This window comes from Neomonachus schauinslandi, chromosome 8, assembly GCF_002201575.2.
Source record: "Neomonachus schauinslandi chromosome 8, ASM220157v2, whole genome shotgun sequence".
NCBI classification, from domain to species: Eukaryota; Metazoa; Chordata; class Mammalia; order Carnivora; family Phocidae; genus Neomonachus; species Neomonachus schauinslandi.
In genome coordinates this window covers 39,740,288-39,765,790 of record NC_058410.1, presented here as the reverse complement: position 1 = coordinate 39,765,790, position 25,503 = coordinate 39,740,288, and the positions used below count along the sequence as shown (strand labels likewise).

The following is a 25,503-nucleotide window of genomic DNA, read 5'->3' as shown; positions in this document are numbered from 1 at the left end:
GGAAATATCATTTATATCTTATGCAACTGTTTTATAAAAGAGTATTAAATCATCAGGTTGTTTTTTACATGATGTTTCAATATGACAATATTGATCCTTTTTCTATATCTATTTTCTCTCATTTTCTGTAAGAGATTCTAATTGTTACAAACAAGTCTTAGCCACTAAATACACACTCATTACCTAAACACTGTAGATGGTTACAATAGAAAGTGATTTGTAGGTGACAGTTTTTCTTTCAGGAAAGTTCCATGTCAAATACGAAGCAGAAATATTGAATAAGATAGAGTAGTGGGGATTTAAGAGATGTAATATAAATAAGTTTGGATGACAAAGGATAGACACTAAAGTATAATGAGGTCTAATTTGAAAGAATGCACAGCGATGTAGATGCCATCCATATGATGAGATATTACTTTGTTCAGTTTTTATCCTGTATTGATTTCTTTTTTTTTTTTTTTTTAAAGATTTTATTTATTTATTTGACAGAGAGAGACACAGCGAGAGAGGGAACACAAGCAGGGGGAGTGGGAGAGGGAGAAGCAGGCTCCCCGCAGAGCAGGGAGCCCGACGCGGGACTCGATCCCAGGACCCTGGGATCATGACCTGAGCTGAAGGCAGTCGCTTAACCAACTGAGCCACCCAGGCGCCCCTGTATTGATTTCTTACTTGGTATTGTTAATAAAGAGTACATGTAATTATATGACTATTCTACCCCTCTTAGAGTGAAAAACTTTACTACCTAAATAAAAATAAGTAATAAACTCATTATAAACAATTAATAATAATAATCACAATGAGGCTGAAGGTAAGCATTGAACAAATACCAGGACTACACCTTTAGGAAACCTCTCCTAACCTCTGTGCCCCTCTCATCTTCAGACACTTATAGTGAGTATAATCTGCAGATATGATTTAGTACTTAATTAGTATCTTCTCCCATTTTTCTCCCCTAGCTGCTTTATACTGTTCTTTGCTTTCCTTGTAATAATCTGACTAGATTGTTACCTCCTTCTGCTTTGAGACTCATGTTACCACCATTAGTATTGATTTAGTAACTATTTACTAAAACCACAGAATTAGTAACTATTTATTTAAAACCAGGGATGTAGTAAATATTGAGAGATTGATTAATAGAATGACTTTGAGCATATCAACTGGGATATTGATGAGTATATACATAGGCAAAATATATTATTTTCAAATATGGTTTAGTTATTACTACTATGTGGTAAGAACAGTACTATTTTGTCTTAACATAGACTATTTTAGAAAACCCAAACGTAAAATATACTAGAGACTAGAAGGGCTGTCACAGAACTGATCTGAAAATGCTGAGCAACTGTTGAACATCAAAATGTTGAAATTGGTAACATTAATGTGAATACTGCAAAATTCATCATTGTTTTCATCTTGCACAAACATCTTGGTACAGAAAAAAAGCTATGGATGAGGAATATTTGTTCATCATCTAGGTCCCTCTGAAAGCAGTTATATCAAACTTTGTAGTTCACAATTAGTTATATCAAAATAGGTATGGGGCATACTTATTATTTCCATGTTTAAATTAAGGCCGGCTTTAGAAAAGTGTTAAGAACTACATATTTGGGGAGCCTGGGTGGCTCAGTCGGTTAAGCAGCTGCCTTCGGCTCAGGTCATGATCCCAGGGTCCTGGGATCGAGTCCCGCATCAGGCTCCCTACTCAAGCGGGAAGCCTGCTTCTCCCTCTCCCACTCCCCCCTACGTTTGTTCCCTCTCTCGCTGTCTCTCTCTCTGTCAAATAAATAAATAAAATCTTTAAAAAACATGAACTACATATTCATTTGAATGGTTAGAAAGTCACATATTCTCCATTCTTTGTCTACTGGGCCACCCAAGTGAACCTTAGAGAGCAGGAGGGGAATATATTCACATAATTACTGAAATGTTTTTTTAATCTGCACTCTTGCCTATGAACTGACAGATAAGATTATTACAAGACATGACACATTAATAAATAACACCTAATTAGTTTGATAATTCTTTGATTAAGCCTTAATTTTCCTTGCTTTTCATGCAGCAATTCAAATGACTCTGTATTATTTGTTCCTTTTTCAGACTATTTTAGAACATGCTTTGAATAGTCTCAGTAGGTTACCTGAGGAGGGATTTATTTTTGTCTGACAGCCAAGCCCATGCCATTAACAGTGACAAGGCTAGACCAAAATGATACTTGAATCAAAGTTCCCTCACAGCAAAGATACTCCTCTAAAATCTAGCCCCGCATTCAAAAGAGTAGGAAAAATGTGAGACATGAGAATGTGAGAAAAACGAAACAGGCCTTCATTTTCTTCTCTTTAAATGGACACAGAGGTGAAGTCCTATAACTTGGTATTAGGAGGACAGCCATCTTTTTATTTACTAGCTTTCTCCCAAAGCCTCCAGCCCCTTTATGCCAATGAAGCGGCCTGAGACAGAGCACAGCAGCATTAAAGGCATCACAGCCACTCAAAAGTGCTCGGATCTATTTCTGGGCACATACCAGCTATTTATAGTTCTGAGAATGTTTCGTGGATTGATTGTGACAAATATGAAAATCTAATACATTTATCTTGAACGGCTTCCACTGACTTCAGATAAACAGAGGCAACCCTCATGGGGCTATGCCACGTCCAGGAACTACGCACGTCTGTAATTAAGTGTAGGATTTCTCCCCTTTTCTTCTACCACTTCGTTCTAATTCTTTATGCTGCCTACAGTTTACAGATGCATGCTGCAAACCAGTCTTTGTTAATTCTGAGCCTCTCTCTCTAGAGAGACTACCAATAACTCCTTTAAGAATCTTTACAAGGGGCCTATTTGCAATGCTTAGAAACCTGTCATCTTTTTAAATAACAGATTATTTCTAGGAATGAATAAAGAGGGCTGCTCTGGGATGATCATCAATAATTTTTTTTCATTGAGATAAATGTTAGGCATCATGAATTCAATTCAATAAACATATCATGGAGCTGGCAAAGTATGAGACAGTAGGGATTTAAAAGCAAACGTTTCTTAAAGGTATATATAAGGCAGAAAAGAAAGACTTGCTAAGGAGAGAATGATAATGATATATGATCATTAAATCAGAAAGATACCAGGAGTGGTGAGTAAAAAATCACAATTTTGCTGTATTTGGACACAAGCACCACCCCCACCACCACTATACACTTAAATAGTGCTTCTTATGCTTGTCATAGTCAGGTAGTCTTTTCAATGTTTGTGTCAATGCATGAATTAATCTGCAAGTTAACCCTAAAAAGTAATGTCTATTATCCCACGTTGAAGAAGAAGTAAGCACCATGCATATTTGTTCAGCGCTGTAGCTGTAGAATCTAGCATAGTCCCTAGAACTCATCTAAAATACACTTAAATCAAACTCATTCTATGCATATAATGCAAGATTTTTCATACGATCCTCACCATAACACTGTAAATTATGTATTATTGCCTACATGATGTAGATAGTAGAACTAAGGCCAAAAGACATCAGATGGCTAAAATGGGCAAAATCGGTGCTGTATGTTATGTGTTGATGTGGATCTGAAAAAATGTTTTCCTCTCCTTAACAAAATTCTGCTTGTAACTACTCATAGATATGTGCTCAGTGACTAACGAAGAGCCGACACTCAGAGAGCCATGGACCCTTAAGTGCACTTTGACCATCTGCTAATGTATTCTGCCACAATCTTATCAGCCTCATTTGACAGAGGAGGAAATGAAGGCCTAAAGAGATTGATTAATTTGACGAAGTCATATTTCAAGCAAGTGGCAGGGCCTAGAATTGAAGCCATGCAGTCTGGCTCTGGAGTCTCTGTGCCTAGCCACCTGATTTCACTGCCTGAAATGTCCATGCGTTGGATGGCTGGATGGCTACCTCTGAAGAATCAAAATAAAATAATGCAAAACAACAAGAATCAGCCAAAGAAGGAAAAAAATTATTGCTCCTTTCTAGGTTATGAACAGGTTAGTTCTAGCACTTTTCTTATGCTACTGTGTTTTTAATAAATAGTCACACATACTTCACTCTTCACATTTATATCTAAACCTCATTTAAGTTTCTACCACGTGTGTGAATTTTGTCAAAATGGTTTATAACCTTTTGAGTTGCAACATTAATTTCTTAAGTTACTTATACACAGTTTCCATCACCACCTATAGGAACAATGACTTAGTAAATTTAAATCCTTTCTTCCTTTAAAACCATGTTTTAGGTTCATCAGCTTTAGCAATTGTTCATAAACTTTATCCCATTTCCAATCCCTTAAGCAGATGCTGCCTGATCACACTCTCTGAAATGCTGGTTTCATGTCATTGTTCTACTTAAAATTTTTCAGACTCTCTTCCACGCCAAGTTTCAGCTTTGCCTGATTGACCGAGCATCTGTAATGTCACCACAAACTTATCACTTCTTGCTGATGTTTTCTCATCTTCATTTATCTTGTCAGTCTGATATCCTCATTGTTATACAAACACATCAATTTCACATGCACTGCCATGTCACATCCCTGTTTGTTTTCTCTTCCATTCATATCAAATACTATCCATTTTTCAAGTTCTAGATATCTGTTTTCTTCTCTGACATCAGGAATCACGGATGTCTCTCTGAAACTTGTAACATTTAGTGCTGGTATTATGCAATCTAACTCCCAACTTTAGCCTTTTTCTATCATTTATTAGTTCCTTTTTCTCTTTCAAATACTCATCCACTCCACATTGAAGTTAGAGATCATCCTTTAGTGTTCTTACATCCCCTACTGTGCTTGGTCTGGGACTGCTGAGCATGCAGAAGGTATTCAGTTATTTGTACACTGACTTACTTCATTCACTCTTTTAGCAACCTCATTTCCACCATTGACCTCTCCCCGAAACTGCACACTTGGTTATCTAACTGCAGATAACTTCAGAAGTTGCTGTGAGAATTTAATGAGTAAAGTGTATGAGAGTACCTGGTATGAGCCTTGGTATAAGTGTATGAGAGTACCTGGTATGAGCCTTGGTATTTAGCAGGTGCTTAACAAATGATGTTTGGATGGGAATCTTCACATATTCCCCTTTTGCAACTGAATACTATCTGTGGCTTTAAGTTTAGAAAATGGGTTCCAAATCTCTTTTCCCACCCCACCCACTCCCCGTGAATTTTGACCCACTTTCTTCCTTTACTTCCTATTTAGGGTTTTTTGTTTGCTTGTTTGTTTTGGTTTTTCAGGCCAATAACCTCTGAAAAATCTTACTTTCCTCTCCTTTGGTATTCGTGATAATAAATCCCATGATTCTACCTCTGTGATATCTCTAAAATCATCTTAATTCCCTTAATCACATCTACCAAGATCAATCTTCACTTCTTCTCCTTGCACACATTCTAACTGGTCTTTCCAATTCTATTCCCTCCAAACCTTTTTGCACAAATGTTAACAATTCTGTTTCTCTTTCTAGGTTCCCTGAGTGTCAACCAAAGTGAACCACTTGCAGTTCCCCATCTATGCCTAAAAACCAGGGAGCTTTGGGCTTTAGAATTAGCCAGGCTGGGTTTGAATCCCCTGTCTGGATTGTGTTTGACTTGGACAAAAGCCTTAAATTCTCTCTACCTCAATTCTCTGTTCTGCAAAACAAGTATGATGATATAGTCCTCCCAAGGTTTTATAAAGATTAAATAAGATTATTTTAAGAAACTAACGGAGAATAAATACTCAACAGCTGGTAGTCAGTCACAAAAGAACATTTCAAGATAGTGTGATTCTGTGCCTGAAGTGTTATCCCTTCAGTCTTTATATCTTTATCCTTAAATTCATATAGACAGAGTCTACCAATGTCTCAAGACCCATTTCAACTTTTTTTCTTCCATAAGATCTTCTCTGATTTTTCACATTAGAAGCACTATCTTTTTTGCAGTAAATTTGCATAGTAAAAGAGAAAGCAAAAACATGTGCATATACTTTCTTATTTCATCATCTTAAAAGCCTTAAGAAATACATTTTAATAAAAAACAGACTCAAAAAAATTTTTTAAACACAAGGAAAGTATTTAAATCCTGGCTTGTGTGACCTTCACATTTATGTTCTCATCATTGATTCTCAGTGTGCTATCAGGGTCTATCGAAGCTAATCATAGTTTTTGAGTTTTGGTTTGGTTTGGTTTTGAACAATTGTCACTACTTGTGGAGACTGATGTATCTTGTCTTATCTTTTCTTATAGGTCTTCCAAGGAACAGAGAAAAAAAATTACTTATTTTTTAAACAGAATAAAATTATAAATAAAATTTATTTTTATAAATAAAATTATAAAATTATTTTTTAAACTCATTCTAACTTGTAATTATTATGTGGCACCATTGGACAAGTTTAAAAATCCAGGACATATGATGGAATGTTTTTTTCCCCCTATCTTGAACATTTCTATTTCATCAACTTAGGAATTATTTCATTATTACTCATCAATTATTCCCAACAATGCTACAAATGACTAAAATAATAAGAAAGAATAGAAAAATTATAGAGTTGCCTAGAAGGATGATGCAATTGCAAAATAAACCATCATTAGCTCATCATCATTCAATTTTCTTATTGTTGTGACTAAAGTAGTGCATCATCACTTGAGAAGGTAAAAAAGAAGTCTAGAAACATTCTTATGGTCTACTTTTAGTTTCACCGAACACAGTTTAGAATTTAGAAGTTCTATTTTTCATCTATAACTGCAGAGAGAAGAAAACTGACAGAGGAAGATATTTCAGTTATTAGATGAATCAGAAGACAAATGAAAAAAGAGAGATAACAGTATGCTAAACTTTAATGATTAAGGTGAAATTGAAATTGATCATTCAAATGAAATCTCAGACTGTGAATATTCAAGTAACAATGAATTTTCTCAAGAATCAATGACTGAAAAACTCATTTCAAAGGACAAAAAGGAAATATTCTCATCCAGCTAGTCCTTCAACCAGAAGGACTTTATCATGCAATATTTTGTAGCAAGAAACTAGCCTATCTCATTTTGTTAGAAGGGTATGTTATAGTACCTTTTCATCTTTTATAAAAATCTATGTGCCAAAATTTGTGGTTTTTAAGTGGACAAATGCTAAAGAAAGGTATAGGCAGGTATCAGAATGAAATCAATAATGTATACATAAAAAATCATTGGATTTATCATTCTAAATAATAAATAATGTTTATTAACCTAAAAAGTGTCTCACAGCTATGGGATGGAAATATTATTTTTTCGATGAAATTATGAGCCTCGAAGATCTCAAAAACTCGCCTGCTGTGTTTTGATGATGCAAATTCTAAAAGAACCAAAAGTAATATTATGCTAGAACCTATGAAAGATGTGCTTGAAATCTGGAATTAGTATCTATTAGATGCATATATTGCAGGTTTATACATGGTAATTGATGGGTAGTTAGTTCCTTTCTGAAGATGTTTCCAATTTGGAGTATATACACCTTCAAAATCAGAAAACTGATGAAATAAACTTTTAGCTTTGCTATGTTTAAGTTCTTATCACAATTTTCACTCTCCCTTTATTCTTACTTCCATAAACCCTTTTTTAAATGATTTAAAATATTAAAAAACATTAAGAGGTCCAAGTGGTAAGTGGAGGTAACTATTGTTCCTAGTATATTGAGATTAGCATGTACATTTTCTAAGCCTCTGTTGCATCATTATCAACTTATCCTTGGTTACAAAGTTATTTATGCCATGTCTTATCTCTTTTCTGGACTATCTTTGCTGAGGGGATTCAACAAATATTTACGGAGTTAACATAGAAACTCCCAAAGCTTTTATTTTGTGAAAATAATTAGACGTTCAGAACTAAAGTGAGTATGTTTTCATGGAACAGTATTTTTTAGAGAAAAGTAAAGCAAGGCTGAATCTTACCTAGTTTTTTCCATTATAGCCAACTGAGCTCTGAAGCACATTAGATTAAACCATTAAATAACAGTGACTATAATGCAATTACATTTGACCTCTTCTCAGCAGGATCAAACCAAAAATGCAGTTAGGCACAACTGAAGTTCAAGAAAAGGCTCTTAATAAAATGAGAGCTAACTTACTCCTTGAGGCTCTTTCTGGCTGTGGACTTAAAACCCACAGAATTGGAATACAGGCTGCCAAAGAATACTTTATTATAGTCAGAGAAGATTTGGGTAGGTGAATACCTTCAATTTTAAGACAGTAAATGACACAGAAAGTGGAATAAATCACCTTGACGTAAATTCTTGGCTCAAGCAAAAGTCAGACAGCAGCCGGAATTTCAATGGTTGGGGTAACTTCTAAGGGATAAACTTTAACTTGTATTGAACTTTAATCATAATGGCTTTATGCTTATGATTTTTTTTTTCATACAGAGATGAAAAGGTGAAGAAAGTGTTAAAATGACTAAGCAAATGCATACGAGGCCTGGTTCCTGTACTGGAAGGACTGATTCCCTTATCTGTGGTAAATATAAATACATCTGTGAGCCATGTGATTTTTTTCCTTATTGAAATTTACCTCTTGCTTAACTCAGTTGACTTCGCCCAGCAATACATGCAGTCCATTTGGCCCGGGGGAACTTGATGAAGAGGAAATGTGAAAATGCCTAACAAGATCATGATGGTTATTTTAGAGTCTACATAAATGAATGAAATGTTGGGTATGGCTATCACTTAAGAAAAATGTGCTTAGCAGCAAAGTATTGAAAAGGAAATTGGAGTTACTGGAAGGTTGATAAAGATAAATAATCTAAAGTCATTTATCTTCACCATCAGTACTATCAATTTCTAAAAGCAAAACCAAAAAAAATATATGAAACACCCTAAATTTGAGTCTCTATGTAGCTACTAATGTCTGCATTGGCCAGTTTTCATAATTCCCTCATAAGAAAATGACAACCAGACTACTTTAACCCTAAAAGGTGTGCATCATCAGCTTCAGGACAGCCACCTTAGAACAGGATCCATCTGCTCTCTTTCTCTCCTTCCCTCCTCCTCTCTTCCCTAAGACAGGTTAGGGACTATTCAAAACATGTTCTATAACATTGACGATGTACACAATCAAGAGATCTAACGGCAGGGTTGTTAGATCATTTAAGAGCAGCAGAGACAGTATTTCTAGAGAAGGGGACACTTTAGTATCCATAATACCCCTAAAATTATACATTGTATGTATACATCTACTCCAATTGCCCACAGGGCCAGCCTTAGTAACACATACTCATTTACTAGGTTTAAATAGAATTCTCTTAATTTTTCAACTTAATGTAGAGTGAGTCAGTACAGGAACATTTTAATTAGATACAACAAAATGATATGATCCTTATACTTTATGCTGGCTTATTAAGATGGTCCCTGTAATGGAGGTGGGGAGTGTTACTGACCATAAGATAGTGCATATTCACTAAAGAGTTTCAAAAAGAGCAATTCAGTTCATTTTTAGGTATATCTTAGCTAAAAAAAAAAATGTTAAGACTATCTTTGTTAGAAGTATTTTATTTAATGGGATAAAAAAGCAAAACTTGGGACTTAGGTCATGGTGTCAATACATTTCATTAATAAGGTTTTCCAAATCTGAACTGTGATTTGGGCTACTTTTGAGGGTGTAGCAACATTATATAAGGGAAGTACTTTACCCCAAAGGGAAAAATCAAATTATAGTTTACAAAATTCATTACCAATAATTAATAATGAACTTTAGCTAAACAATAACAGGTGTTCTACTAATCCCAAACAGAAACAGATGGAAGCACAAATGTTTTATAAATACTGGATACATGCAGAGCAATAAACTTGGCAGGAATTGTTTTATCCTCTAATTGTCAGTCAGAGTTAAAGTCTTATCACTTGCATTTTCTCTAAATTAATATGCCCAGATAAGTCTTGTTTCTCAGTCCTTATTTTTCAAAACACAGACCATATTTAGTGCTTTGTTACTCCATCTTATGTATTGTCTCACCAAGAAAGGTAATATAAATATTCTTTCTTGTACACCTATGAAGTTTCATAGAATTTGTTACATGAAACAATAGGCTTACCATACAGGTTTCCCTTCTCCAGCTTCTTCCTCCCACCCCCTGAAATGCTGAAATACAGTATTTCTCCAGAAATACTGATTACATATTCTTTAATTTCTTAGACATTATAGCAATAGCCTGCAAAATCATGATTATAGGTAGATGAAATAAATTAGGAAGGCAATTAGAAAGGTAATAAATGATATTAAGAAATCTAATCCTATAGCACTTGGGAATGATTTCCAGGAGTTAGAATATTGGATAATGCTACAGGACTGAACTCATGGCTACTTAGAAAATGTTCACATAGGACTTTAGAAGAGCTCTCCCTGTATGGTTAATAGCAGAATTATCCTTAACTTGTGCAGAGATGGTCTCACTGTTCCTTCTGATCTTGATCTGTTGTTGAATTTTTGGAAAGAAATGATTAGCTTTGTGACTATTAAACTCTTAGCATCCCTCACTGACTTTGACAATGTATGGTTCTCTCTGTCCTGTGAGTTTCTTAGAACTTGTATTTTATGATCAATTAGTAGCTGTATGAATAATTTGGGGGGGCACAAAGAGCACATAATTTTCCTCAAACAAGGGAATTTAAAAGCTCATGCTCATTAGAATATAGATTCATATTGCATATAAGTAAACAATTAATCTCTTCAAAGCAAAATATGTGTAGAATATAACTTTCTTAAACCATCACAGTTAAATTGGTCAGCAAATCTGTTACCTAAAATTGACTTAATGATGTATATAGAGAGTCATCAATGTTGTTTCTTTCATGTGGGGTGTTCACCCAGACAGGCTGTGCTATATTGAATGATTTAAAGAATAAAGTTATAATACTATTTTGCGCATCTACTTAGATGCTTTGTCAACAAATTTGCAAGGTTGTTACTGTGACCTCAATGTAAAGACACTGACAATCATGTGGAGTTCAATGATTTGCTGAAGGGCCAATGCTAGAAAAGGTTGGGGTCAAGGATTATATCTGGATGTACATCTAAAGCCCTCTCCTTTCACCATACTAAACTACTTTCCTGAATGTTTCCATCTAATTTTACTATGATACTATACACATACGTTAACAATCATTTTTACCAAGTGAGTCATCATCCAAGTGAGTCACCATGTTTTTCAGGGTTTTCCCTCTCATTTCAGTTTCTAACTCAGTAAGAAAGTAAAAAAAGAAGAGTAAAAAGATTAAGAAAATGAAGAAGAGGAGGAAGGGTGGAAATTGAATAAGTTACTAGAATTAACTAAATTTTCCAGAGAGCCAAAATTCTCATGATCTTCAAATTTTCTAGGACCTAGATTTGTTATATACTTGTTTTAAATATGATATGCCCATTTGCCAATAGATGCATAAATGTAATTATACATTTTGGAGAGATTTCCATAAAAATAGCTTAAAGCCAAAGTATAGTTTGCTTTAAACAATCAGCCTCAATTATTCTAACGTAAATTAGCTCCTTCCTTAACAATACCATCTTCTTAGAATTGTTTCCCCAAACAACAAGTACTATCAGTCTTTGAATCTGCAAAAGACCTTGTACAAGCAATCAAGTTATTCATTATTAAGACATTAGTAAAGAATCCCTTGTTACACTGGGCAACAATAAAAGAATCCCTTGTTACACTGGGCAACAATAAAGAATCCCTTGTTACACTGGGCAACAATAAAAGAGAGATGATAGATAAATTGCTTTCAGTAAAAATATTTCTCCATTATGTTGACTATTAACTCCAAGGTTGACTATCTCCATCAATAGTAGATCTCTGGAGTGGCTAACCCTGGCTCATGTGAGAGAAAAAAAAAAAAAATTTTGAAACAAATTAAATATTTGAATTGTGATGGATTTAATATGAATATTTTTCACTATTTAAAAAAAGAATACTTTTATTGTTATAGGGCTTATAAGTTTACCAGAAATAAAGGAAGATGATCCACCTCTTCGCTCCAAGATATTATTAAAGATATTAGCATTTTTTGTATATAAAGATATTAGCATTTTTTTTTAGCTTTCAACCTACTTCATTTGCAATAGGCCATGCAGTAATAGACAGTAAAATTAAAGGCCCTAATGCCAGTTATTACTTCTGTTTTTTATTGGTTTTATTCTAGATCTACACATGCAATATGCAATTTTTTTAAATGAAGATACAGTTTAGTACATAAAAAAGCCAACAATCTTAGAAACGAAGACTAATAAAACGGACAAGTACAAAAATTGTTTGGAATACCTGGTTTTAAATCCCCATGGACAAACATGTCAATCATATATCGACAGAATGCATACTGATCTGACAGAGTAGAAAGAAAAAGAGCAATGAAAAAATGTCATCAACACCTTTCTTTTTTCTAAGGAGAAATGGCTTAACAAAACAAACAAAATAGCACAATTCTATTTTACTACAGTATTCTCTGTGAAGAAATAATTTGCACTCATATGAACACACAGGGAAAGAAAAACAATAAATATAAGGTTTAAACGTAATTTAAAAATGCTCAAAAATATAAGGTTTGATTTGTTCCATACAAAAAGAATAACCTTAAAAAACTGAAACAGACTAGTTCAGGGTAATATCATACAGTTGTTTTTTCTTAATCAAAACATTTTTCATCAAATTCATTATAAAAGTCATCATATTAAAGCAATTTTTCTCATTGTTCATATATACACTTCCAATAATGAAACAGAAGTTTTACAACAGGAAATTATTTCCAACTTGGAATATTTTACCAGTTATTCATTCTGAGCCCTTCTGCTAATTGTCTAAATGGAGCTGAGGACGTTTTCTTGAAAAGGCAAGCAGGAAGGCTAACTCCTTTGCAATGTGTTAGGGATTCTGCATGGAAATGGTGCTCAATTAGAAGAGTATGTGCAGACTTTCAGCATCACATGATATCATTGTTAAGCTAATTAACTGAGTACTCTTCATTGAAGATATCTTATGATCTTGACTAGTCTATGGTCTATGGAAAAAGTTAAAAAAAAAAAAAACAAAGGATTTGAACATTTTGGGCAAGCTTGGTCAAATTATTTCAGAGTTCTTTTTTTTTTTTTCCCTTTCTCCTCTAAGTTAAAGACATCGCAGTGAACTTTAAATTCTCACATAACTTTAGATTCTGCTGAGGTCATTCCAACCCAAATTTCAGTTGGTGAATTATTCCATAAGTTTTAAAGCTTGCATATTATGAAATTAATCTTGTTCAAGATGATTTACATTTTAATGTTTCTAAATAGGCATTTTATTAATCTAACAAATCCAAAGGCAGCTTTAGGACCAAGAGTTTATTCAATTTTCACAACATGACACACCCTTAAGTGCTTGAAATTATGTCTATCAAACATATGAAATAATAAAACTTGTTACTATATAATAAACACACATACAATGATTTTTGTAAACCTTATTCTTTTTAAAGTATTTTTTTTAAGATTTTATTTATTTATTTGAGAGAGAGAGAATGAGAGACAGAGAGCATGAGAGGGAGGAGGGTCAGAGGGAGAAGCAGACTCCCTGCCGAGCAGGGAGCCCGATGCGGGACTCGATCCCGGGACTCCAGGATCATGACCTGAGCCGAAGGCAGTCGCTTAACCAACTGAGCCACCCAGGCGCCCTCTTTTTAAAGTATTAACAGTATTTTTAAAGTAATCCATTTTATTATGAAACTCTGCCAGGTCTCTGAAAAAATAAATGTAGTTATTGCAGTAAATGTTAAAATATAATCCTTTTCATTAGTACCAAAATATGAGTAAGCCAAAACTTATGAAGTTTCAAGAATTTGCATGTGTGTTGGTTCTTGAATTACAGCACATTTTCCCACAGGTGAAGTGGGAAGTTGGAGGGAGGCTAGTCCTCAGTTCAAGTCCAGGAATCTATTTGTTCCTGGATATACTAGGTAACAGCCAGGGTTTCTAAAACCAGGACACAAGAACCCTATGGCACAGGAGAGAATTAAGATGAACATAAAGAGCATTTTCTCTTTTCTGGACCTAACTGTTTTCCTGAGCAAAATTCTATACTAGGAGATTTGGATCAAAGATGCAGCAAAATGAAAAAGTATATTTCCCTTACATGGCAAATTTGAGGTTGAGCAAGGGAAGACTTCCCGAAATTTTTAAGCTTTCCCCTTTGTTTCAGTACCTTAAGTGACTATATTCTCTTTAGATTTGTCCTTCCTACAATTCAGAAGTAGTTTCAAAGGGCAATTTAAATATCAAAAAGATGGGGAATGTGTTATAATTCCATGGGTCTAAATCCTAGAATATGCGTTTTTAACAAACTCTTCAGAAGGTCTAATTAGACTATCTTCCAGAATCATTGATCTAAAATCCCTCAGTTGTTTGTTTCCTTCACCATGATTCTTAGTGACACTATAGCCTTCAGCAACAGCAACAGAGAGTATGTGTGCGTGAGAAGTTGAGTATGCAGGGACTACTTGGGATTTGAAGGGTTTGGGCAATCCCCCAGAATGAAATAATGCTCTCTGCCCCAAACTGTGATGGCATATTTATGCACATAACATGTGGAATAGTATATTGAATTAACTAAAATCTTCTTGCTTCGGAGTTTTTTCTTTAACCAACTGCTGACAGTGTAATGAAACTCTTTAGCCTCTATGTTAGATTATGACCAAGGTAAAATGCATTTATTATACCAATATTTTCTGGCTCCACAAGTTATTCATTTAATTAATGCACCAGTAATCCTATGTGCCTTCAATTTAAGAAAGAAAATCCTTGATTAATTCAAAAAATGTTTAGTTTTTTAACCTAGAAAATTATTTGAGTTACAATTCTTAGGATGTTTCTGTTTTATTTGAGTGATGTTACGATGTTGCATTCTAATGGCACCAATAGGAAAATGAGAGTATTTTTACAATATTTTAAATTAAGAATTTTCAAGTATTTTAAATTAGGATGCCCATTTCCATCTGTCCTGAGTGTTGACCTTAACAATGTGCAAGAATTCTAGGCAAGTATATGTTGGGCAACGCCCAGTGTGTCTGCTTCACCTGTCTAAGGATAAAGCAAAACCAAGCCTTCCTGATTTGGAAGATTCATTTCATAGAAATGCTTCTTTAAATGCAACTCAAACATTAAACTAGGAAAATTTTCCTAAAGAAAATATGAACTGTTCTATTATGCTAACTTTCATAGTTTTGTGATAATCATTCATATAATTTCATATTTGGTCACCACTTCTTAATTTTTTTTTCCCCAAATGAACATCTTCTATGAATAACACATGCTGACCATTTCTCTCCTCTTCAAGGAGCAGTGATGGATGCCATTCAGCTGCTGCCTTGTCCATGTCCCCTGTGGAGTGGCAGCTGAGAGAAAATGCATTCTGGGTGCAGAATGTCAACAGAATGATGAGCATGGGGCATGTGTGGTCTGCTGCACTACGGTAAATTCATATTAGCTATACTCTCTCTGCCTGCCAAAATTTTGAGATAGTTGTTGAAAAGAAGAAGATGAAGACGGAAGAGGAGGAGAAGGAAGAATAGGAAGAGGTGAAAGAAGAGGAAAAGGAAAAAGAGGCAGAGGAGGAGGCAGTGGAGGGAGAAGAAAAGAAAGAATGAGCATAGCAGTGAGGTTTGGTTTTCTTTCCCTTCCCCATAGATTTGCCACAGACCACAGAAAATCAGAGAGCAATGCCTGGTCATGCCAACCTTTCTTACCCTACTTTAAATAGATTGATTAGTCCATAAAAGCTAGATTATGTGGTATATAAGTGTGTATATAAGTTTATGGTAGGCATGTGCATACCTATGCATCTGATTCCCAGTGCTTATGGTGGAAATAGATTGTTTATAAATATATAATATTAAGAGTAATTACATGTGAATATCTTTTCATGTATACTATATAATTTAAAAATTGCCAATAAGTGTATGTGCTCCATGTAAAAATCTGTTTCCAGTGAAAGACCTGTAGGCCTTAGTTATCTACAAAGAACTATTTAGAAATCTATTTGAAAAGGACTCAAATTCATTAGGACTAACTTAAGCTAAGCAAATAAATAATCCCTTGCTCAAAGGAGAACTTATGCAACTATTTTAGTAAATCATCAATACAGGTCTCAAAATCAGAGCCACTTCACAAATAGATTATTTAAAAAACACTACATCTTTGTTTATCATGTTTAGTGGAAACCATAATGTGATTTCATTTTTGTATAAATAAATGTTCTTGAATCTTTGCTTAATTAAAAAAAATAAGCTACTTATGTGTCTGACCAGGAATTAGAAGTAAAGTTTTGATTATTTACCTAATGATACAGTTATTGAATTGAAGGTAGCTGTCTTAATATGGAGACTTACTTTAGCAAATGCATTTACTTAGCAGATAAAATCACATTTGTGCTTTTGTTTCTAACTTTAAATGATATTTGAATGTCCTTTTAACAGATAAATAGCTCTTTATATGGAAATGAAAACTGTAGATTGAAAATGAAAATGGTAATAGAATGCTATCTTTAATAATTCTGATTACTGATATGAATGAAATACAATATATGTGACCTAGAAAATAAATATTATTTTAAAATGTTCCAGGGATGTGTCTATGTCAATGAAATGTGCCCCCCCCCACAAAAAAAAACCCAAGATACTAAAAATGGGCATCAAAAAGTTTATTCATGTTCCTAGTTGCTAGATAAATATTTTGATACCCCCATATGTAAGTGGCATGAATTTTTATATACTTTATTTATGGACAAAAAATAAAAATATATTGGTACGTTTCAGCTGCTTTCATGTGATTATTTTCACCTTTAAAGAGCAATCTAAAATGCAAAGTATTTTAACACCTTGATAATCATTTTAAATAGATATATCAGTAAGTCAGAAGATTAATTTTCCTGTTTTCTATCACAGTAAAATAGTCCATTCAAAATATTTTCTCTTTACTTACTATAGTTTTTTCTACACAAAATATTTCAGAAATAACATATAGTTTTAAGAGAGGTAATAGCCAATATTTTTAATTTTTTCAAGGCAATATAATCATTTTTAAAATTGAAGAAAGGTTTTAGGGCTCCAAAGTTTTAATCCCACTCTTTTTTGTCAGTGATCCACAGAATTTTAAATTTAGGTGATTTTCATTTATTTCAAAATTCTGTGGGTCACAAGAAAAGAGAGAGAGACAGAAGTTTTTTTCTTTCTTCTTTCCTTTCCTTTTTAAAATATATTTTCAAAAAATATATATCTCTTGTCAAATAAATCAAAATTTATAAATATTACTTGTGAATTCAAAGGAAAAAGTGATTCAAAGACAAAATACAAGAGAGGATTGCGAAGGCAAACACTACATGATCTCACTTCTAGGTGGAATCTAAAAGAAAAAAAGTGTGGATTGCAAATTTCATATCTTGTGTCTTATAATGGTGAAAACTATTTTCACTGCCCAAATAGCTTACTCAGTAATAAAGTTCTCAAAATTTTTAATGAAAGTCCCATAGAAACCGTTCCTTAATTTTAGTCCTCAAATATAACTGTTCAAAACTACCACAGTAAAGGAAAGTTTTATTTTGCAACACCCCTAAGAAGCATTTGTAGGAATCGTCCCTCCGGAGTAGATCCCATATTCTGTACGGGAAGCCTTAGGACTGTGCAACAGCATAGTGCAGGGAATGGGCTTTAGGAAGAACAGACTCCAAAAGGGGCAGAGATGTGGGACAAGCCCTTGGCTGCCTTCTGAAAACTCCATCCTTTTATGTTTCCATAGCACCTTTCCATAAAGAATTTCAGGTTTATATTCCACCTCCATTTAAATGCTCTATTTCTGTGAAGTAGGGATGTAAGTTTGACATCACTCTTACTGAATTGCTGCACAGGGTCAGATACGGAGATTCCTAAAGTCATCAACTCAGTCAGTGGAAGCTAGCAAAGAAACTTGAGGGTTCTTTTTCCTATAACTTCCCGCCCATTAAATTAACCAAATTTAATAATCCAATGTATATTCTAAGCTATGGGCTCTTGCAGAGACAATAGGAATGTATGGATAGTTTTTAATGATACTTACTCTATATGATTTGAACATATACCCCTTAAAAAACTCCTTGAAAATTGTTGTCATTTTCCCTGGACTGCTGTTCTCCAAAGAGTAGGAAACATAAAATTGCTTTTCTATCTCTTAATAGAAATCCCGTGTCTCAAGAATTTAACATTCATCTTCAACCTTCAGGTAACTTCAGATAACTAACTCAAATCCTCTTTTAAAAATATTTCAAAATGCATCTTTAGACATGTGAATACATTTTAATCTTTCCATAAATGAATTTTAATTCCCACTTACTGCATTTCCTTTCAGATATCTTTACTTATACAAGTCTTTTTCTCCCATTGGAAGTCTGATCTCGGTCTTTTTGAGTTTTTAATTTCACTGTATCTGCTTCTTGCCCAGTGTTCTCTTAGAACCTCTGGCCACCTCCTCTGAATGTTTACCTTTCTGTTCATGCTTGGACACAGCCGCAGTCTCTTTCCCCTCCTTCTCTTTGGGCTTAGGTGGTGTTTTCTGTACTTCTTTGACTTTTGCAGCTGTTGGCTTCACTTTCTCTTGTTTCCCACCTTTCACTTCCTTTTTAATCTTCTCTTCCGCCTTGGCTTTCCTCTCTTCTATACAGAGTTAAAGACAAGTTGGATTATTTTTGTTTATTTAGCAATACAGCTTTTCATCTTTCATTGGTTGCTAAGAAGAAGTTAAAAAAGAAAGAGAAAAGAAAAACAATGGAAAAAATAGCGCCCCTGATATACATACTTGTGACTATTATTATCTGATTTTTATATTGTCTATGAAGTGACATGCTAGAGTACTTAAAAAAAGGTAGCTCACTAGCAAGTTGGACACTTTCTTAATTTGTACATGAAAACATTACCTTTTGGGTAGCTACCAGATTAGCATATCAACAAGGAGCCATTTGAAATACACAAGGGATGTATATACAGGCATGTTCAGTGAAAGGCAATGCCCATATACCAAAGAGCCTTTTTAAAAGGATATAATCATTTTGTTCCACAACAGAAATATCTGCAAAGTCATTCAAGAAACTAAACATAGTATTTTTAAAAAATAACTCTTGGGGGTATAAAGGTGAGATTACTTGCACTGGTAGTGACTAAGAGAAATGAAACAATAAAATCCGCTAAAGGATACCTCAGAAACACTCAGGCTCTAATGACTTGACTTTAAAGGAGATGGAAAGAGAGCAGAAAATGAGATATTAGCTCCTGCTTATCTTAAGTCAGAAATAATAGTTCTAATCACTTTTAAAACACTTACATATATCCTAGTGAACAGAAAGGGCTTTAAATTAGAAAATATATGTTAATTATAACATATATGCATACACATTCTATACACACACATTCTTAATTTGATATTCTATGCATTTGGGTGGAAGGAACTAGAAATGTGAACTAATCAACTTGTGAAAATTTCAATTATTTTACAAAAAGCAATAATAATACAGCACACATTTGTGGGAAATTGTTTATATAGGTGCTACACGCTGGACATGATTTATTCTATGGGACCACACATAATCACTAGACACCACAGTAAGTCTACTGCAATGTGACTCTCTCATGTCATTTGTCAATGTAACGGATAGGCTTTATTGTCACTCTTGTTGAAAAATTTTATGAAAATATTATAATCAAGTTTTTTACTTTAGTACACTAAGCAATAATTTGAGACTAATGCAAGATAACATTGTGAGTCCCATGAAGAGAAGAATGAAAGTGATAATGCCTGATCCTTACAAAACCAAACTCATCTGTGGTACTGCATTTAATTGAATGGACCAAACTTCCCAAAGCACTGTTTCTCAGAAACTTTGCAGGAAGATGATGCTACTATGTTAAAAGTATGGGGATATTCCTATGATCAAAGAAATTTGGAAACTAAGTTAAATCAGTTTTTTTCACTGTGAAATTTCTCAAAGCTAAAGTCTATTAAGAATCTTCAAAGAGGGAGATTATTCTATGCACTGTTTTCCAAAATTGCTCAGACATAAAACTCTTAACACAAAAATCACCCAATTGCTCCACAAATCCCCAATGTCTCTGTAGCTTTTGTAACTATATTCAATTGGGGATTTTCTTCTACTTCCTTTAAACCATTTTTAAATCTCCTTTGCTGGCTACTGCTCTTTCCTACAGCAGATTCATAGATTTCTGTGGCTGAAACCATCAGCTCTCTGCAAATGACTTTAAATCAACATAATTCCAGAACCGCACACCAAATATTTATTAGTTTCTGGCTACAGAGGAAGTTCCCCTGAGATGCCAGCAACACCTCAGACTCACACAATTCATCTATGTTCACCTAATGAACTCTCCCAGAGAGCTTAGCATGGCGTGGGCTCAGAGCGAGTTGCTGGAGCTCTGAAGATTAGCAGGATAAAAAAGGTTAGGATGGCATTTAAAATCCTGCAAGATCTGGTTTCATCCTATCTCTCCTCTCACAGCACCTTTCCAAAAGCTTCTTCCTCCCCTAGACTACTTTCTTTTTCTTGAATGTCTCATGCATTTTCTACATGTCAAACATTGCCAGGCTGCATTCTTTATGTTTTCTCTGTTTTCTGCATATGTAAATTTCTTTGCGCTCAGTGCATATGCAACAAAGTGCACGGCCATTGGAATTAATCTTTCCTTCACCTGAGCTTCAGTTTGCCTCAACTTTTATTAAAGCACATCTGCTTTTCCCTGTTATATATCTTGTATTACAAATGATTGTTCACCATCGCTCTTCCCTACCAGACAGAGCAACTTGAGGATAGGAACTATATTATTCATTTTTGTAGCACCATCATGTCTAGCACAGTGATTTTTTTCAGGGAAAACACAAAATATGTGTTTACTGGATTAGCACTCTTGATCAAGAAGAGAGAACAGTACATGTTTCACTGTACAGATAGTACACATATAGCAATAAACAGATTGCATATGTAAATATGTGTTTAAAATGAACTTGACAAAACTTGAAAAATTTGCCAAATGTTTTTTTGCTTATACTTTTTTGTGTGTGAAACTGTAATTTTTGTTACATTAAATGACACCTACCCACTTGTAGGTAGCACTTGATTTAACCTTAACTTCACACCATGGAATTAAAATATATGAAATTGAGATCTGCCTTTAATGCCATGATAATTTGTAAATGAGCAAAGATAACTTTCTTCAAGACCACATCTAAAACAAACTCATTTTTATCAATGGTTTTAAGTATAAAAATAACAAAATTTTCCTTACCTATTTTAGACATTTGTCAGTGAGCTTCATATTTGAAACAAGTAAGTTTACCCCACATTAAAATGGGTAAGAACTCAACAATGATGTGGATATAATGGGGCAAATACCATGAAACTAAAGCAACATTCAACTGCTCTTCATTTTTATCAAACTGGGCAGGTGTTCTTAAATTTTATGCCAAAATACTTTTCCTGCGGTTGTTTCTTCTTCTTCTTTTTTTTTTTTTTAAGAATTTGACTGACATTTGGATTGAGGAGCTCACTAAGGAATGATAAAGCAAAAAGTGTTGTCACGCTATATTCCAATCACCCAGTTCTATTTAGGAGGATATTTAATTTATGATTTTTGTCAAATAAAAAATAAAATGGTCTAATCAAAAGAAAGACATCAGTGTATTTAATTCACTTGGAAATTAGCCTTACCCATTAGTGACTGTACTAGAATCAAAATGTCGATTGCCAAAGTAGGGAAATCACATTATCCAATAAACATATTAACATACTGTTCTTTTTGGAGTTAAGATATAACAGATTTCAACTCATTCATTAAAGAACTCCCAACTGCTTCATTTCTCAGTTCCTCAGTTTCCCTCATTAAAAAAAATTACCACTGTAGCTATTTTTTCCTTTAAGGAAGCTGAGAGGATAAGTAAAATAATGTGAACAAATAATTTGTACACTGCAAAAGAAGTACATTGGAATTTCTAATATTAAATCCTCATATCCTGAATTCCTAGAGTTCTTTGGAGTTTTCCTAGAACTTAGAGTTTGATGGATAGCAGGAATTACTATATTATACTCATTTTACAGATGAGAAATCTAGGAATGAAAAGCCATTTGCCAAACATAGTGCAACTAATAAGGCAGAAGTAGAAGCAGTAGAACCAAAATGACTAACCCATTTCCCCATTACACTAAATTGCATAATATTATTCATATTAATCTCTGAGGATGATTTCAAAAATGTATTTTAAGACATATGGAGGGAGATATACATATACACAAACCAGTGAGAACAATAGAAAGTCTTCTGAAAGTGATCGATGAGTAGTAACCGCCCCTACTTCATCAAATACACACATATCTGAAGATCATCATTTTCCAGCTAGTTCAACAGGCTGGCCTGGACTTGGCTTACCCCACTTACTTCTCTTGCCATCATCTCTTCTTCTACTTCTTCCCTGTCTTTGTTATTTTTAAAGAACTATAGGAATAGGCTAGTTTTCACAATGAATATGAGGTCCTACACGTGTACCAGGGAGGAACAGAGAGTTGCTGCTCTTGGACAGGCTGTGCTTGAAACAGATTATAAAATGTGCTGTGTTCCATCGGAGTGCCTCTGGCAATCAAAGTCTTCAGAGGGAGATTTTACTTTAACTCTGGTCATACCTCTCAAATACAGTAAGTTATCTTTGTTTCTAACTTAATTGTCATATACTATAATGAATACCTTTTCAATCTTACTCTGTTTTCCCCCAAATTACCCATTATGCAATGATAATTTCCTATGTATTTCCTATATTCCTAACATAATGTATATATACATACATAAAATAAAAAGGAAACATATTTGTGTGTGTGTATATACACATGCAATGTATACATATATAGGTTGCCTACACGTATCTCCCCCATAAGAATATAAGTATGTAAATAAAATATTTGTGATTTGTGGCAGGCCAGGCTGACTCAAGATGGCCCGCCCGTGACCTCCACTTTCTGGTATTCATATGCTTATGTCATCTTCTCCCCTTGAATATGGGCTGGCCAATGCATTTGCTGCTAACCAATAATATGTGACTTCCATGATTAGTCTACATCAGATTATCTCTGTTTTACTAGATGATTCTCTCTCTTGTTAAGTTTGATGAAGCCAGCTATATATTAGTGAGACTCATGTGGCAAGGAACTGAGAATGGCTTCCAGCCAACAGTCAGAAAGCATTGAGGCCCTGATTCAACAGGTTTTGAAGAACTGAATCTTGCCAACAATCATGTAAATGAACTTGGAAATTATCCTTCCCCAGTTGATCCTTCAGATGGGACTGTAGCTTTGTCTAATACATTGATTACAGTCTTGTGAGACATCATGAAGCTGAGGACCGAGCTAAGCCATGCCCAGATTTTTGACCCACAAAAGCTGACATAATAAATGTGTGTTGACTTAAGTTTCTAAATTGTGGTAATTTTTTCACAGCAATAAATAACTAGTACAGTATTAAATAGATATTTTTTGAAGAAATAATTGATGCTTGAAGACCTTTATTTATCTTTGGAAAGAATACTAGACTTCTACTCAGTTCACTTGGGGTTTTGTCTTAGTTTAATTACATACTAGTTATACAATCTGGGAAAATTGTTTTTTCTCCCTGAAGGTCAGTTTCTTCATCTGTTTAGTTAGGCAATTAGGTGAGATGATCTCTAACATCCCTACCAGCTGTAAGATTTCATATATATATATATATGAATTTATTTTCTTTCAAATCTGTCAAAAAGAAGAGAACCAAATAGAATATAATAATATATATTTAATTATAAATTTCATCTTAAGACTAAATTCATGCTACCTTCCAGGAAACAAAGTCTTAGTTTATAATCCATCTATCTTAATAAAATGATATTTGGTTAGCTCATGAAAAAAAATTTGGTAAAAATATATCTGCCTCAAATATTTAATTATTTTGCATTGTGTAGGTAAACACACTGAATTTTGAAAGTAGATTCCAATGTTTATTTGAGTTAGTCCCTTGAAAACACTCAATTGAGATTTCTAAAATGTACTGGTCACATAAAACCTATATTTTAAAATAGGAAGAGGAAATTTAAATTTAGGAGATAAGATTGAACTATCAGAATCCATATTTTTTTAACATCAAACAATTGGTAAATAAATTTAGAATAAGAAATTTATAATTCAGTATTTATGTAATCCTCCAAAATACATAACATTACATTGATATTCTAATTGTTTTTTTGGGGGGTATATTATTAAGATACTTTTGGTCTTCAATGGCTTAAAATATCAATCAAGATATATGCATTATCCTTTCTTCTTGAAAAAAATAAATCCTGAATTTGAATCTTCTAAAATTAACTCAGAGTGTACTACTGGTCAAAAGCTGTAAACCAACTATGTTGTGCTACTTTTCTATCTCTACAGTAGCAAATTACTACAAACTTAGTTGCTTAACACAATATCCATTTAATATCTCCCGGTTTCCAAAGTTCAAAAGTCTTGGCACAATGTGGCTCAACTAAGTTTTCTGCTTAAGGTTCACAGGTTCACAGGGCTAAAATCAAATTGCCAACAGGGCTGCATTTTTTACTGGAAGCTCTGGGGAAGAGTCAATTTATTCAACATGTTGACAAAATTCTTTTCACGCTGTCCACGTGCTCCCTTCTATTTTCAAGCCAGCAATGGGGGGCAAATCCTTCTCACACTTCAAATCTTTCTTTCTCTTGTGTCACATCTCTATGCTTTAAAGATTCATGAGATTACATTGAGTTTACCTGAATAATCCAGGATAATCTCTGTATTTTAGATCAACCTTAAATACTTTGCAAAGTGCTCTTTGCCATGTAATATAACATACCTATGGGGATGACAGCAAGTGGTAAAGGTCTTGGGGTTCCAGATTCTTCCCACCATATGTGGAAAAGCCTTTCGTCTTCCTCTCACATGTTCAGAGGCTCTATTATTTTAAATATTTAGTTTTATTGTTCTTTTTTTTTTAAAAGATTTTATTTATTTATTTGAGAGAGAGAGAGAATGAGAGACAGAGAGCATGAGAGGGAGGAGGGTCAGAGGGAGAAGCAGACTCCCTGCCGAGCAGGGAGCCCGATGTGGGACTCGATCCCGGGACTCCAGGATCATGACCTGAGCTGAAGGCAGTCGCTTAACCAACTGAGCCACCCAGGCGCCCAAGTTTTATTGTTCTTTAAAATATTAAATTTTAAATGTAAGACCAAATTAATTTTTATGTAAAGGAAATGCTGAATGCTTATAATCATCCAGCTCTCTGACACCCAAAATATAATCTTTTCAATAAAAATAATTTAGTTATGGAAATAATAAAGGGGGGTGGCACCTGGGTGGCTCATTGGGTAAAGTGTCCAACTAATCTCAGTTCAGGTCTTGATCTCAGCATTATAAGTTCAAACCCTGGGTATGAAAAAAGAAAGAAAGAAAGAGAAAGAAAGAAAGAAAGAAAGAAAGAAAGAAAGAAAGAAAGAAAGA

At 34.1% G+C, this 25,503-nt stretch overlaps 1 protein-coding gene across 1 annotated transcript in view; it reads right to left on the bottom strand.

Annotated features, from left to right (window-relative positions):
• Nucleotides 1-25,503, bottom strand: part of TRDN (triadin) — a 394,231-nt gene that overhangs the window by 198,352 nt on the left and 170,376 nt on the right. Inside the window, 2 exon segments of the mRNA XM_044917545.1 lie at nt 12,247-12,306; nt 18,461-18,631. Coding sequence (XP_044773480.1) covers nt 12,247-12,306; nt 18,461-18,631 — 231 coding nt within the window.